The sequence below is a fragment of the Ursus arctos genome, unplaced genomic scaffold (genome assembly GCF_023065955.2).
Source record: "Ursus arctos isolate Adak ecotype North America unplaced genomic scaffold, UrsArc2.0 scaffold_19, whole genome shotgun sequence".
NCBI classification, from domain to species: domain Eukaryota; kingdom Metazoa; phylum Chordata; class Mammalia; order Carnivora; family Ursidae; genus Ursus; species Ursus arctos.
Genome location: NW_026622863.1, coordinates 13,635,988 through 13,648,406, shown reverse-complemented (window position 1 = coordinate 13,648,406; position 12,419 = coordinate 13,635,988). Strand labels below are relative to the sequence as shown.

Sequence of the window (12,419 nt, the reverse complement as noted above, 5' to 3'; positions counted from 1 at the left end):
GAAAATGTATAGACATTTTGACTTGACTTGAATAGTCAAGTCCTTGGCCCATTTTTAAATTGGCTTGTCTTTTTGTTAATAAGTTCTAAAAGTTCCTTTATGTATTTTGGATACTAAACTTTTATTAGATGTATGATTTGCAAATATCTTCTCTCATTCTCTAGCTGTTCTTTTCATTTTCTTGACAATATCCTTTGATGCATATTAAGTTTTCATTATTATGAAGTCCAGTGTACCTATTTTTTCTTTGGTTGCTAATACTTTGGTTGCTGCAAAATCCGAGGTCATGAAGATTTACCCCTGTGTTTTCTTCTAGTAGTTTTATGGTGTTAACTCTTATATTTAGGTCATTGGTCCATTTTGAGTTAATAATTTTACATGAAGTGAGGGAGGAGTCTAACTTCATTCTTTTTACACGTGGTTGTCCAGTTATCTCAACATTATTTGTTGAAGAATCTATTCTTTCCCCATTGAATGGTCTTGGGACCCTTGTTGATATCAGTTGGCCGTAGATGTTGGGTTTATTTCTGGATTCTCAATTCTATTCCAGTGGTCTATATGCCTATCTTTATTCCAGTACTGTGCTGTTTCGAGTATGTTTGTAGTAAGTTTTGAAACTGGGAAATGGTGAGTCCTCCAACTTTCTCTTTTTCAATATTGTTTTGACTGTTTGGGGCCCCTTACAATTCTGTATGAATTTGAGGATCCACTTTTCCATTTCTGCAAAAAAGGCCATTGGAATTTAAGAGAGATTGCGTTGCATCTGTAGATCGCTTTGGTGAATATTCCCGTCGTTTAACAATATTACGTGTTCTAAGCCATGAACATGGGATGTCTTTCCTGTTAGTTAGGTCTTCTTTAATTTCTTCCAGCAATCTTTCGTGGTTTTCAGTATCAGGTCTTTCAACTCTTTGGTTAAATGTATTTCTGGGTATTTTATTCTTTTGAGTATTACTACAGATGGAGTAGCTTTCTGAATTCCCTGTCTGGGTTAGAAACATCATTGGTTTTATGTGTTGCTGGTACTGTGCGGCTTTTCTGGATTCATTGCTCAGTTCTCTAGGAGCTGTTTTGTGTGCATGTTTGGGATTTTCTCTCCGGATCACATCTGCGAGTTGAGTTGGCTTTACTTCCTTTTTTACAATTTGGAAGCCTTTCTTTCTTTTTCTTGCCTTACTGCTCTGGCTAGGTCTTGCCGTACAGTGTTGTATAGCGGCGGTGAAAACAAGCATCCTTTTCTTGTTCCTGAGCTTAGAGGAAAAGCTTTCAGTCCTTTCCAATTGAGTGTGATATTACCTGTGCGTTTTTCATGAATGTCCTTTAAGGACATTCCCTTCTGTTCCTAGTTTGCTGAGTATTTTTATCACAAAAGAGTGTTCAATTTTGTAAAGTGATTTTTCTGCCTCTATTGAGATGATCATATTTTTTTTTCCTTTGGTCTAATGTGGTGTGTTACACGGATTCATTTTCTTAAGTTCAACCACACGTGCCTTTCTAGGATAAGTAAATCTCTTTTGTTTGGGGTGTGTGTCGTGTTTTTAATGTGCTGTTGGGTTTGGTTCACTGGTATTTTTTTGAGGGTTTTTGCATCTATATTCATAAGAGATACTGGTCAGCAGTTGTCTTTTCTTGTGGCATCTGTGTTTGGTTTGGTATCAGGGTAATGCTGGCCTCAGAGTATGTGTTAGGAAGTCTGCTCTCCAGTATTTTGGAAGAGCTGCGATTGTTGTTCATTCTTGGCATTTTTGGTAGAGTTCACCAGCGAAACCGTCTGGTCCTGGGCTTTTCCTTTCTGGGAGATGTTTTGTCTGAGTCAGTCTCTTTACTTGTATAAATCGGTTGCGGTTTTCTATTTCTTCTTTCTTTTCTTAAGGATTTTATTTATTTAAGTGAGAGAGAGAGGGAGAGAGTCCATAGAGAGAGGGAGAAGCAGGCTCCTGACACAGGGCTCAATCCCACATGACCCGAGCCAAAGGCAGACGCTTAACTGACTGAGTTACCCAGGCGCCCCTTTCTGTTTCTTCTTGAGTCAATTTAGGTAATTTCAGTGTTGGTAGAAATTTACCCATTTTCTCTATATTCTCTAATTTGTTGGATTACAGTTATTTCTAGCAGTCTGTTACAATGCTTACCATTTCTGTAAAGTTGGTAGTAATGTTCATACTTTCATTTCTTTTTTTTCTGTACTTTTATTTCTGCTTTTTATTTTTATGTGTATTTTTTTCTAAGTCTAGCTAAAAATTGTCACTTTTGTTGATTTTTTTTTTTTAAGAACCAGCTTTTGAGGACACTGGGTGGCTCAGTTGGTTAAGCGTCTGCCTTTGGCTCAGGTCATGATCTCGGGGTCCTGGGATTGAGCCCCACATTGGGCTCCTTGCTCAGCAGGAAGCCTGCTTCTCCCTCTGCCTGTCGCTCCCCCTGCTTGTGTGCGCGTGTGATCTCTCTCTTTCTCTCTGGCAAATAAATAAAATATTAAAAAAAAAAAGAACCGGCTTTTGGTTTCATTGGTTACGCTGTTATTTTTCTGTTCTGTATTTAATTACCTCTGCTCTGATCTTTATTATTTCCTTCCTTCTTCTGGCTTTGGGTTTCTTTGCTCTTCCTCTGGTTCCATAAGATACAGAGTTGGGCTGTCGATTTGAAATCTTTTTTCTTTTCATGCATTTTTAGTTATAAAATTTGCCTCTGAGCATTGCTTCCGCTGTATCCCATAAGTTTTGCTATGTTGTGTTTTTGTTTTCATTTGTCTCAGAGTATTTACTAATCGCTCAAGTGTTTAGTGTTTAGAACACTCACCTGCCTTGGGTTGAGTAAGCAGACATTAATAGGACCTCTTGGTTTGCCTTACACTGTAGCTTTGGTTAATAGAATGGGAACAGGATTGTGGGATGATAGTTGTTTTGTGCTGGTTTCAGCTTCTCGATAATCAGTATTGGGGCTGCACTGGCCCTTGTGGTTCATATTAGGACTGCAAGACACTGTTAGCAATAACCATCAGAAAACTTTGGAGAAAAAGGGTTTATACTCACAGGTCTTGGAAAGTACATGGAACGCCTGGGGCCACACAGTGAGGTTGTCAGTAGGATGAAAGCGTGGGCCTAGGGTTCTGCTTTTATTAGGGTGGAGGGTGGAAGCCCAGGGTTTTGTGTACTCATCATTGGTGAATTTAAAACATAAGAATAGAGGGGCGCCTGGGAGGCTTGGTCGGTTAAGCATCCGACTGTTGATGTACATGGCTCAGGTCATGATCTCAGGGTCCGATCTCCGTGCTCAGCAGGGAGTCTGCTTCTCTCCCTCTCCGTCTGCCCTTCCCCCCACTTGCCCATTTCCTCTCTCGAAAATAAATAAATCTGTAAAAAATGTTTAAAATGTAAGAATAGGAGTTTAAAGCACAGGAAGAGAAAATAAAACCTACCTTACTTGGTCAGTTATCAAAATCCAGGATCTCTCAAACCAGTTGGGGGGTTGCTGGCTCCTTCATTTAGTCTTGTGGCTGGCAGGATGTTTATTTGAGTTGTCTGGGAGGTGAGTGCCTCGGCCGACAAAGCTTAAAGTAGGCACTTGCACTGCAAAAAGAAAATCCCGCTCTCAGGGCTTAACACTACAGTAATCAAGGGCAAATGCATTTTAATTTGTGATAAAACGAAGTGTCTAGATTCCAGCAGATTGTATAGCTAGATAATTTGTTTTCATAGATGTCTTTATAAGATTTCAGAGTCTGATGACTATTTCATTACACTGAAGTATCATACTTAGAAGGGGGAGAAATACTCTTTCGATAGGGTATTGATATCGTCATAGAGAAAAATACCTGTTTTCTCTGAGGTTTGGTTTCTTTAGCTGGGGAACTCTAGCATTTTATTTTTAAGGCCACTGTATCTGATTGTTCTCACCTTGGAGTTGGCAGGCTATTATATTTGATGTGGGAGGTTTTTGCAGAATACAAAACAAAATTAGGCTTGCTGATGAAAAGTGTGGCACAGTGTAGCATTATCGGAAGGTGCCCAGGATCTTACCATACTTCTGTAGTCCCACACAAGGCTAATTTTACTGGTGGTGTGATTTAAGGGTGTTCATGAGGGAAACGGACTTTAATTAATTAATTAACTATCTACTTATTATAAGAAAGGGAAGCCAACTTTTAAGAAATGTAATCATTTATTTGATTGGAATGATCACAAACCAGGTACTTTATAAATAGGTGACGTATATTTCAAATGTGATAGAATTGGCTTTAGACACTCATCTTTTTGTCACATTACTGTCATAAACCCTTCTGGGGCATGGATAGTAAGAAGGAGCTCCATCCTGGCCTCAGGACAATACTTAAGTACTGATGGGTTGCCAGAGGTTCTGGGGATTGGGGTGAGGCTCTCCTTCATAACATGATATGTGCCCATGTCCTCAGATACTAAAAATGACACAGAAGAAGTGAGTACTTTTTATTCAGTCCCTCCTCGAACTGTTAGAGGAAAGATAGCATGTTATGGGATGGGAAGGCTTCTTGAGATCGTAGAAGAAAGGTAATGTATCATTACAAAATAGGAAGGAACCTTAGAAATCATTTCATCCAACCTTCTTGGTTTTGTTAGTTCACTTCCCGTTAATGGACAGCACAAGTAGTTATTGCATCTGGCATAATCAGGCATTGTCATTTCCTGAGAGAGAGGGTGAAAGAAGCTGCCAGCCTCGTTGGGAAAGCAGAGGACAAAGAGTAGAAGGTTGGAGAAGCTGAGGTGGTGGGCGTAAGGGAGTGGTTGTAAGTAAGTGAGATAAAGAGGAGTCTGAGGACATGAGGGGTTGTGATGCTTGATGCGAAAGTGGTATCATCGTGGATGGGTGCTCTTAGCAAATTAGGGCCTCAGGGTGAGCTGGAAGGAGAGGAGCTTTAGTTAGAGTGAGATCTTCGAAGTCAAGAGTTTGAAGAGAAAGCCAGGGTTATGACCATGGTAGTGGGTGGCTGAAGTAGAGTGAGAGAACAGATCGCTGGAGTAGAAGACTCAAATTCACGGGAGGCCAGGTGTTGGGTATTCGGCCACAGGGATTTTGATGTAGTCCAGTGGAGTTGGAAAGGAAGATGGCAGGCCATGTGATGGAGTCTTACTTGAGAGGGGTCATGACCAGGAGCTCACTAGGTGACCGTGTATGTTGAAGAATTAATGTTCACAGCAGAACGCACTAGAAGTATATGAGTGAAAAGGTAATGTCGGCAAACGTTTCTCAATATTTAAATCTCACTATTGGTAAATAGAAGCTAAAATTGCAACACATTTGCAACATTCAGAGTGCTTCTGGTGAATTCTCACAGAATATGCTAAGGATATCTTATCTTTGGACTTTTTGGTAGCTCCTGCCTTCGTTCCTGGCTAGAACAAGACACCTCCTGCCCAACATGCAGAATGTCTCTTAATATTGCCGACAATAACCGGGTCCGGGAGGACCAGCAAGGGGACAACTTGGATGAGAATTTGGTGCCGGTAGCAGCCGCTGAAGGCCGACCTCGCCTAAACCAACACAATCACTTCTTCCACTTTGATGGTTAGTTTCACGCTCTAAAACCGTACCCGAGGGGCTTTCTCCCCTAAGAGGATGCTGTTTTAATTATAAATTGCCTTGTGTAGGCCAATTGTAAATTGGTGTAGGGCAATTTAATAGAAATCTTTCCCTCTTAATTGAAAGTGTTCAGCAGGTGTGGATAGCCCTGGGGAGTTACTCTGTGCCAGGCATTTGCTGGATTCTGTGAATATGGGGGTGGAGGGTGGAGGAGGTGGTCCGCGTATTGACTCAACCACGCCTATGGGGAGCACACTTCATCAGTCTGATAGTAACCGTCGCTCATAATTTATTGCCTCCGTGGAGTACTTCAGCATATAATGCGGGATCGTGGGGCAGCCTTTCCAGTGAGTGTCAGAAGCAGAATCCGAGCCGGAACCTTTTCCTTGTCCATAAAATATGAATGTTCTGCCTCTTGGCAGGGTGGAAAGGAGTTGTAGTAAAAACTACACTTAAAATTCTGAAGCCGTGGCCCCACATCAGGGGCTGGCTGACCATCTTTCCTTATTCACGTTGCGATAAGCTGTTGTGGATGGTCAATTTTGAAACCACTGAGTTCTGTGAGTTCCTCTTGGTTACCGTAAAACACGTGTTCCTGGAATTTTATCAGGAGGTGTGCTGTTCAGAGCTGGGATTTGAGTTTCCGAGGGTGGAGCATGGTGGGAGCCGTGGCGTGTGGGTGAGACCCCCGGATGGGGGGATCAGGGACAGGGGAGTCCAGCCCCGAGAGCAGGAGGTGAGGCTGCTTGGCTGGCGGGGCCATGGCCGCTGCAGGGCTTAGAGGCGGCTGCTTTGATGGCTGTCAGTTAAGGCCTCTACACGCCAGCAGATCTTGCACATGGGGCCCAGCTGTGTAATCTGTTACTTTATGAGTTATTACTAAAAACTTAGTCAAAATAGAGAAGTCAGCTTTGTTTCTCCCTGGTAAGTACATGAAATAAGCATCCAGTTTTGTTTTTGTTTTTTTTTTTTTTAAAGATTTTATTTATTTATTTGACAGAGATAGAGACAGCCAGCGAGAGAGGGAACACAGCCGGGGGAGTGGGAGAGGAAGAAGCAGGCTCATAGCGGAGGAGCCTGATGTGGGGCTCGATCCCACAAAGCTGGGATCACGCCCTGAGCCGAAGGCAGACGCTTAACCGCTGTGCCACCCAGGCGCCCCAGCATCCAGTTTTTTAACAGGCACATTTTGTTGGGCAAGACCTTGAGACAGCCATTTCGCCTGTTTCTATATTCCATGCCTCAGTGCGTCTTTGTGAAGGAGAGAAAAATAACCCCTAAACGTGCAGCTTGATAGCAAGTTGTTTCATGGCCAATACTTGTTTTTGTTGCTTTTTAGAGATTTTATTTATTTGAAAGTGAGAGAGCGAGGGAGCAGGGGGAGGGAGAGGGAGAGAATCTCAAGCAGACTCGGTGCTAAGCATAGAGCCCGACTCAGGGCTCGATCTCACGACCCTGAGATCATGACCTGAGCTGAAACCAAGAGTCAGATGCCTAACCAGCTGAGCCCCCAAGCGCCCCTGGTGGTGTTTTATCTTAGGGTCCCCTTTTCTTAGGGAAATGGCAGAAGCAGCAGACTTCTTGGTGCCTTTTGTCCAGAAGCCTGTGGCATGGGATTCTGAAAAGAATTTTGAATCAAATTAGAAAATCAGGGTCTTCAAATCAGATGATTAAACAGAAAATATTTCTTGAATGTAATTGTAAAGTGATGTGTCCGCATGACTAGTAATCGTGTGTAGTGAGAAGGAGAGGGGCACAAACCCCTCCGTTGTAGCAGCCGTAGAACCTTGAAAACCGCCCTACTTGCCAGGCTGCGAGCGGATTGACCTGTGGGTCCAGGGCCACGGGAAAGGAGAGCCTGGTAGTGAAGTGTTCTGGAACCTGACTGTCTGGTTTCAAATCCTGACCCCCATAATTAAATTGTATGATCTTGGGCAAGTTACCTAACTTCTGGGTGCCGTGGGGACAGAATACTAAGGGAACCGAGGCATCTCTCAGACGGGTAAAATGGGGATCAAAATAGATGGTATCACGTGAGGTTTTAGACCTGCTGAAGTGAGCTAATCCGTGCGAAACACCCGTACAAAAGGCCTGGCCTGTAGCAGGCCTCAGTGGGACCAGCTGGCGTCCTGGCGTGGCGGACGCCAGAGTGGACAACACGGGGAAGGGGATCTCTAATTTGTGCTGGGTTCTCGCTTGTCTTAGGGTCCCGGATCGCCAGCTGGCTGCCGAGTTTTTCAGTCGAAGTGATGCATACCACCAACATTCTCGGCATTGCGCAGGCCAGCAACTCGCAGCTGAACGCCATGGTAAGGAGCGCGGCCGCCCCCGGGTGGCTGCGAGTCGGAGGGGCTGGACGGCGTGCGCGGTGCGCGGTGCGGGTGCTCCGCTCCGGCCGAAGAGCACGATCTTCCGGGGCGTTGTCCGTACTCCCTGGGGCCCCTTAAATTCCTGTGTTTTAAAACTTGAAACTGCTTTGGAAACCAGCTTTCATTTTCACGTGTGGCAGAGAATGAATTTATCCTTTTCTGAGCCTTGCCCCGCCCACTCTGTCGTGAGCTAGGCCGATCTCGGGGCTCTCCTTGATTGTAGCCAGAAGTATTTGAAGAAGCCCGTCTATTAAAGTTGTATTAGGCCTAGTAAGTGTGTTTTCCTGCCCCCCGCCCCCCCAGGAGGTGTCGATTCTTGCTGGGGAGACTGATTGTACACAAGCGAGTGGGCTCATCGCTGATGCAGGGAGTGCTCTGAAGGGAGTGGGGCCTGCCATGAGGCAGGGCGTGGGGGGAAGGGCTGTTAGGGGAGGCGTCTGAGGCGTTCAATCCCAGGGGGTGATACTTCAGCTGAGACCTGCAGGAGGAGAAGGAGGCCGTTGGGGGAAACAGGCAGTGGAAACCGTAGGCGCAGAGGCCATGAGGTGAGAAAGCACCGAAGACAGGTCACTGCGGTTGGAGTGAGTCACCTAGCAAGTCGGGGACCAAGACTGTGACGTGAACTGAGCTTGCAGAGCCAGGCCACGCAGGGGTTAGTAGGTCACAGTCCAGTTTAGATTTGGGTTTTCTTTTCGAGATTTTATTTATTTACTAGAGAGAGAGGGCACAAGCGGTGGGAAGGGGCCAAGGGAGAAGCAGACTCCCCACTGAGCAGGGAGCCGGATGCGGGGCTCAGTCCCAGGACCCTGGGATCGTGACCTGAGCCAAAGGCAGACGCTTCACCGACTGAGCCACCCAGGCACCCCTCCAGTTTAGATTTTATCGTGGAAGTATCGGAAGGTTGTTCGGGGTCTTTTTCCTCCCCCGGGGGATGGACAGAACATGAACAGAATGATTTGCTTCTGGGGGACTGGATTATCGGGGGGCAGAGATGGAGGCAGTGAGCCCAGTTAGGAGGCTGCAGTCGTGCGGGTGAGGAAGATGGTGGTTGGACCAGGGCGTTGGTAGTGAAGGTGAAAAGAAGGGGCAGCGTGAAGACACTCAACAGCCGATGAGCTGACGGGACGTGGGACGCGCCAACACTGTGCTTTGGGTGGTGGGGTAGGGGTGAGGGAAGCAGAGAGCGGAAGCCGATGCGGTGGGTTTCAGTGACACCGTGGAGTGGGCGGAGGGCCTGCATACCAAATCGGGCGGGAGGAGCAGGACTGAGGACAGGGCCTCAGCAAGGGTCCAGCGGGATGTGAGCCGTCCAAGCGGAGATGCTACGTCGGCGTCTGGACCTCACTGAGTGGATCTAGCTGCAGAAGGACGCTTGGGAACTCTGGGTGTGTAGGTGCTCCTGGAGGTGGGGACCCAGTCTCTTCCAGGAGACGACACAGCTCACGAGGAGGAGAGGACTCAATTCTTAGAGGGTGAAGTCGAAGGAGGACACGTTGGATTCGGCAGAATGGAGGCGGTGGGTTTGCCGCAGAGGAGCAAGCGGTTCCGTGGCCTGTGGGATTGGATTCTCGAGTAGATTGGGAATGAGTGGGAGCTGGAGAAACTGTATTGTAAAAGGGGCAGAGGAATAGAGGTGGTGGCTGGCGAGGGTTATGGTATCAAGGGAGTTTCTGTTTTTTTGAGTTTTTTTTTTTTTAAGGTTTTTGAACAGGCCGTTTATGTATACATAAGTTTCAGAGCTATGCAGAAGGATCCAGTAAATCACGCGCCCATCCTTTGCTCCATGCACCCAGGCCCCTGTCCCAGGAACAGCTGTGGGATCGCCGTGTTTGTCTTTTCTTGGCTGGCTTATTTCACTTACACGGTTCATCCACGTTGTAGCAGGGGCAGAATTTCCTTCGTTTTTAAGGCTCACTAATACTGCGTTGTCCGGGTAGGTCATGTTTCCCTTATCCATTCGTCCACTGATGGGCACTCGGGTGTCCTTTCAGCCCTTGTGAATAATGCTGCGATGGACATGAGAGTACGAATAGCTCTGAGACTCTGCTTTCAAGTCTCTTGAGTCTTTGTTAAAGATCGATTCGAAAGCATGCTTGGGGTGTGAATGAGAGCACTGGGTCGGGAGAGCTCGACGGTGCAGCACGAACAGGAAGGTAAACATGGAAGAACGAAGACCTGAGCTGGCTGGCGGGGCTGGGAGCGGAGCAGGAGGGAGGCGTCTGCTTTTGTTAGGAGGAGGAAAGCCATTGAGATAATGGTTTAAATAGAAGGCCCGGCTCGTGGCTCGTCGTAACCAAGAGGTGGCCTGAATGTCCGTCAGAGGGAACAGATTCTGAAAGTGTGGAGTATTAGTCAGCCTTTAAAAAAGCAGGCTATCGTACCATGTGCTACAACACATGGACACGGATGACCCTTGGGACATTATACTAAATGAGATAAGACAGTCACAAAGAGACGCTGTATGATTGCACTTAGACACTCTGAGAACAGAAAGTAGAATGGTGGTTGCTTGGGGCTCTGGGAGAGGGTGCTGGGGGGGTGCTGTTCAGTGGTTCAGTTTTTTGTTTTTTGTTTTTTTTAAGATTTTATTTATTTATTTGACAGAGATAGAGACAGCCAGCGAGAGAGGGAACATGAGCAGGGGGAGTGGGAGAGGAAGAAGCAGGCTCCCAGCGGAGGAGCCTGATGTGGGGCTCGATCCCAGAAGGCCGGGATCACGCCCTGAGCTGAAGGCAGACGCTTAACCGCTGTGCCACCCAGGCACCCCCAGTGGTTCAGTTTTGCAACATGGGAAAGTTCTAGAGATCTGTGGCACAATAATAAGCATATGGTTCGCACTACTGTACGTTTAGACATGGTTCAGATGGTTTTATGTTTTTGACAATAATAATAATAATTATTATTATGATAATAATAAAAGGCCTGGGTTCCTGCTGGCTCCTGCTTCCTTGGGGAAGCGTTCAGCCACATCAGCGGTTGTGAGTGACGTCATAGTGGGCATAGATGGATGGCAGTGTGGCATCCCGATGCGGCCACCCCCTGGCTCGTGCCGGGTACCACGTGTGGACTTTGGGCTGCGGCGGCCGTTGAGCTCTGCAGGTGGAGAGCTCCCTGCTCCCTATGAACGTCAGCCTCCCGGGCACGTGAACCTCTAGGACTAAGTTGGGGTGTTTAGGGTTCTCGGATAGGCTCTGGCTCTTCTTCCTTCAGCTCCGTGACGGATTGGAATAGCCTATTTTTAGCACGACGAATGTACTGGACCCATACATTTTTTATAAAGATCCAATATTGAACTCAGTGGATTTTCTGGAAGAAAAGCTTTGGTCTAGTCAAATGAATCTCGGGCATGTTTTTATTTGGGAACTGAAGGGGAAGCTGTTTAACAGTAGAGAAAAATGGACTCTTCTCCACTTAGCTTTGATTTGACCTGTAGGAAAAAATGCTCCATTCCATTCCTATAAACCGCGAGGGGTCCCAGGTGTTGGGGGCTGTGGGTCCTGCGGCTGGACTCTGCTTGTCTTGCTCTCCCACCCCAGTGAGACGCTAGCAAAGCTTTGCTCATGTTCGCCCCTGATCTTGGCTCCCAAGACCCTGATGTTGGATGCCGTCCCCTCCCACGGCTGTAAGGCTGTGCTGCGGTGGAGCTCGTGCCCAGGAGTAACTTCTTGGTGCCTCAGAAGCAGTCCCGTTTCTCCTGCTCTTTTTTTCTTTTGATTGTTGGGGCTTTTCCACAAATAAAACCATGAATATTAGCATTGTAAAACCAATATACATACATGAAAAACAAAACCTGGGCCCCTTTGATGTGAGTATGGGGGGCGGTGTGCGGAGACCTGTGCCGTCTTCCCCTACATCCCCAGCTGCCGCTCGGAGCCCGACGTGGACTCGCCGATGTTTCGAGTGCGGTTTGAAACCTAAACAGCTCTAGTGTTCTGAGTTTACATTCTTACTCTTTTTTTCCTGGGTGGGGTGTAATTGACATACGGTAGTTTCACCCTTTGTAGTATCCGATTCTGTGCATCTTGTCAAACTCCTACAGTTGTGTGCCCATCGCTATCCTCAAGATCTAGAACAGTTCCATCTCCCCTCCCCCTAATGACATTGTGTCCCTTTGTCATCACTTCGTCTCCCCGCCCCCAGCCTCTGGCAACCATCTGCCCGTCTTCTGTCCCTTTGATTTTGCCTATTCTAGAATGCTGTAGAAATGGAATTCTGTAGTACATAGCTTTTTGAGTCAGGCTCTTTCACTTAACCTAGTGCACTTGAATTTCATCCACGTGGCTATGTATCAGACGTTTGTTCCTTTTCGTCATTGTTCTTTAAGGAGGACACTTTTTTTTTTTTTTTACCCGAGTTACACCAACCTTTAAAATGAACACTTTTTAAAACTGGAATATTCTAGTTGAGCCTGTTTTGGGGTCCAGCTTGATTTCTATGCTCTTTTTATTTTGAAATCGATGCTGTCCCAAGTTACCTGTTTGGCATCCTGGAAAAATG

The 12,419-nt window shown here is 46.3% G+C and overlaps 1 protein-coding gene across 1 annotated transcript in view; it reads left to right on the top strand.

The window, feature by feature from the left end:
* AMFR (autocrine motility factor receptor) overlaps positions 1–12,419 on the top strand; it is a 43,801-nt gene that overhangs the window by 24,162 nt on the left and 7,220 nt on the right. The window contains exons 9-10 of the mRNA XM_026494785.4: positions 5,348–5,538; positions 7,759–7,862. Coding sequence (XP_026350570.1) covers positions 5,348–5,538; positions 7,759–7,862 — 295 coding nt within the window. The remainder of the gene's footprint in view (positions 1–5,347; positions 5,539–7,758; positions 7,863–12,419) is intronic.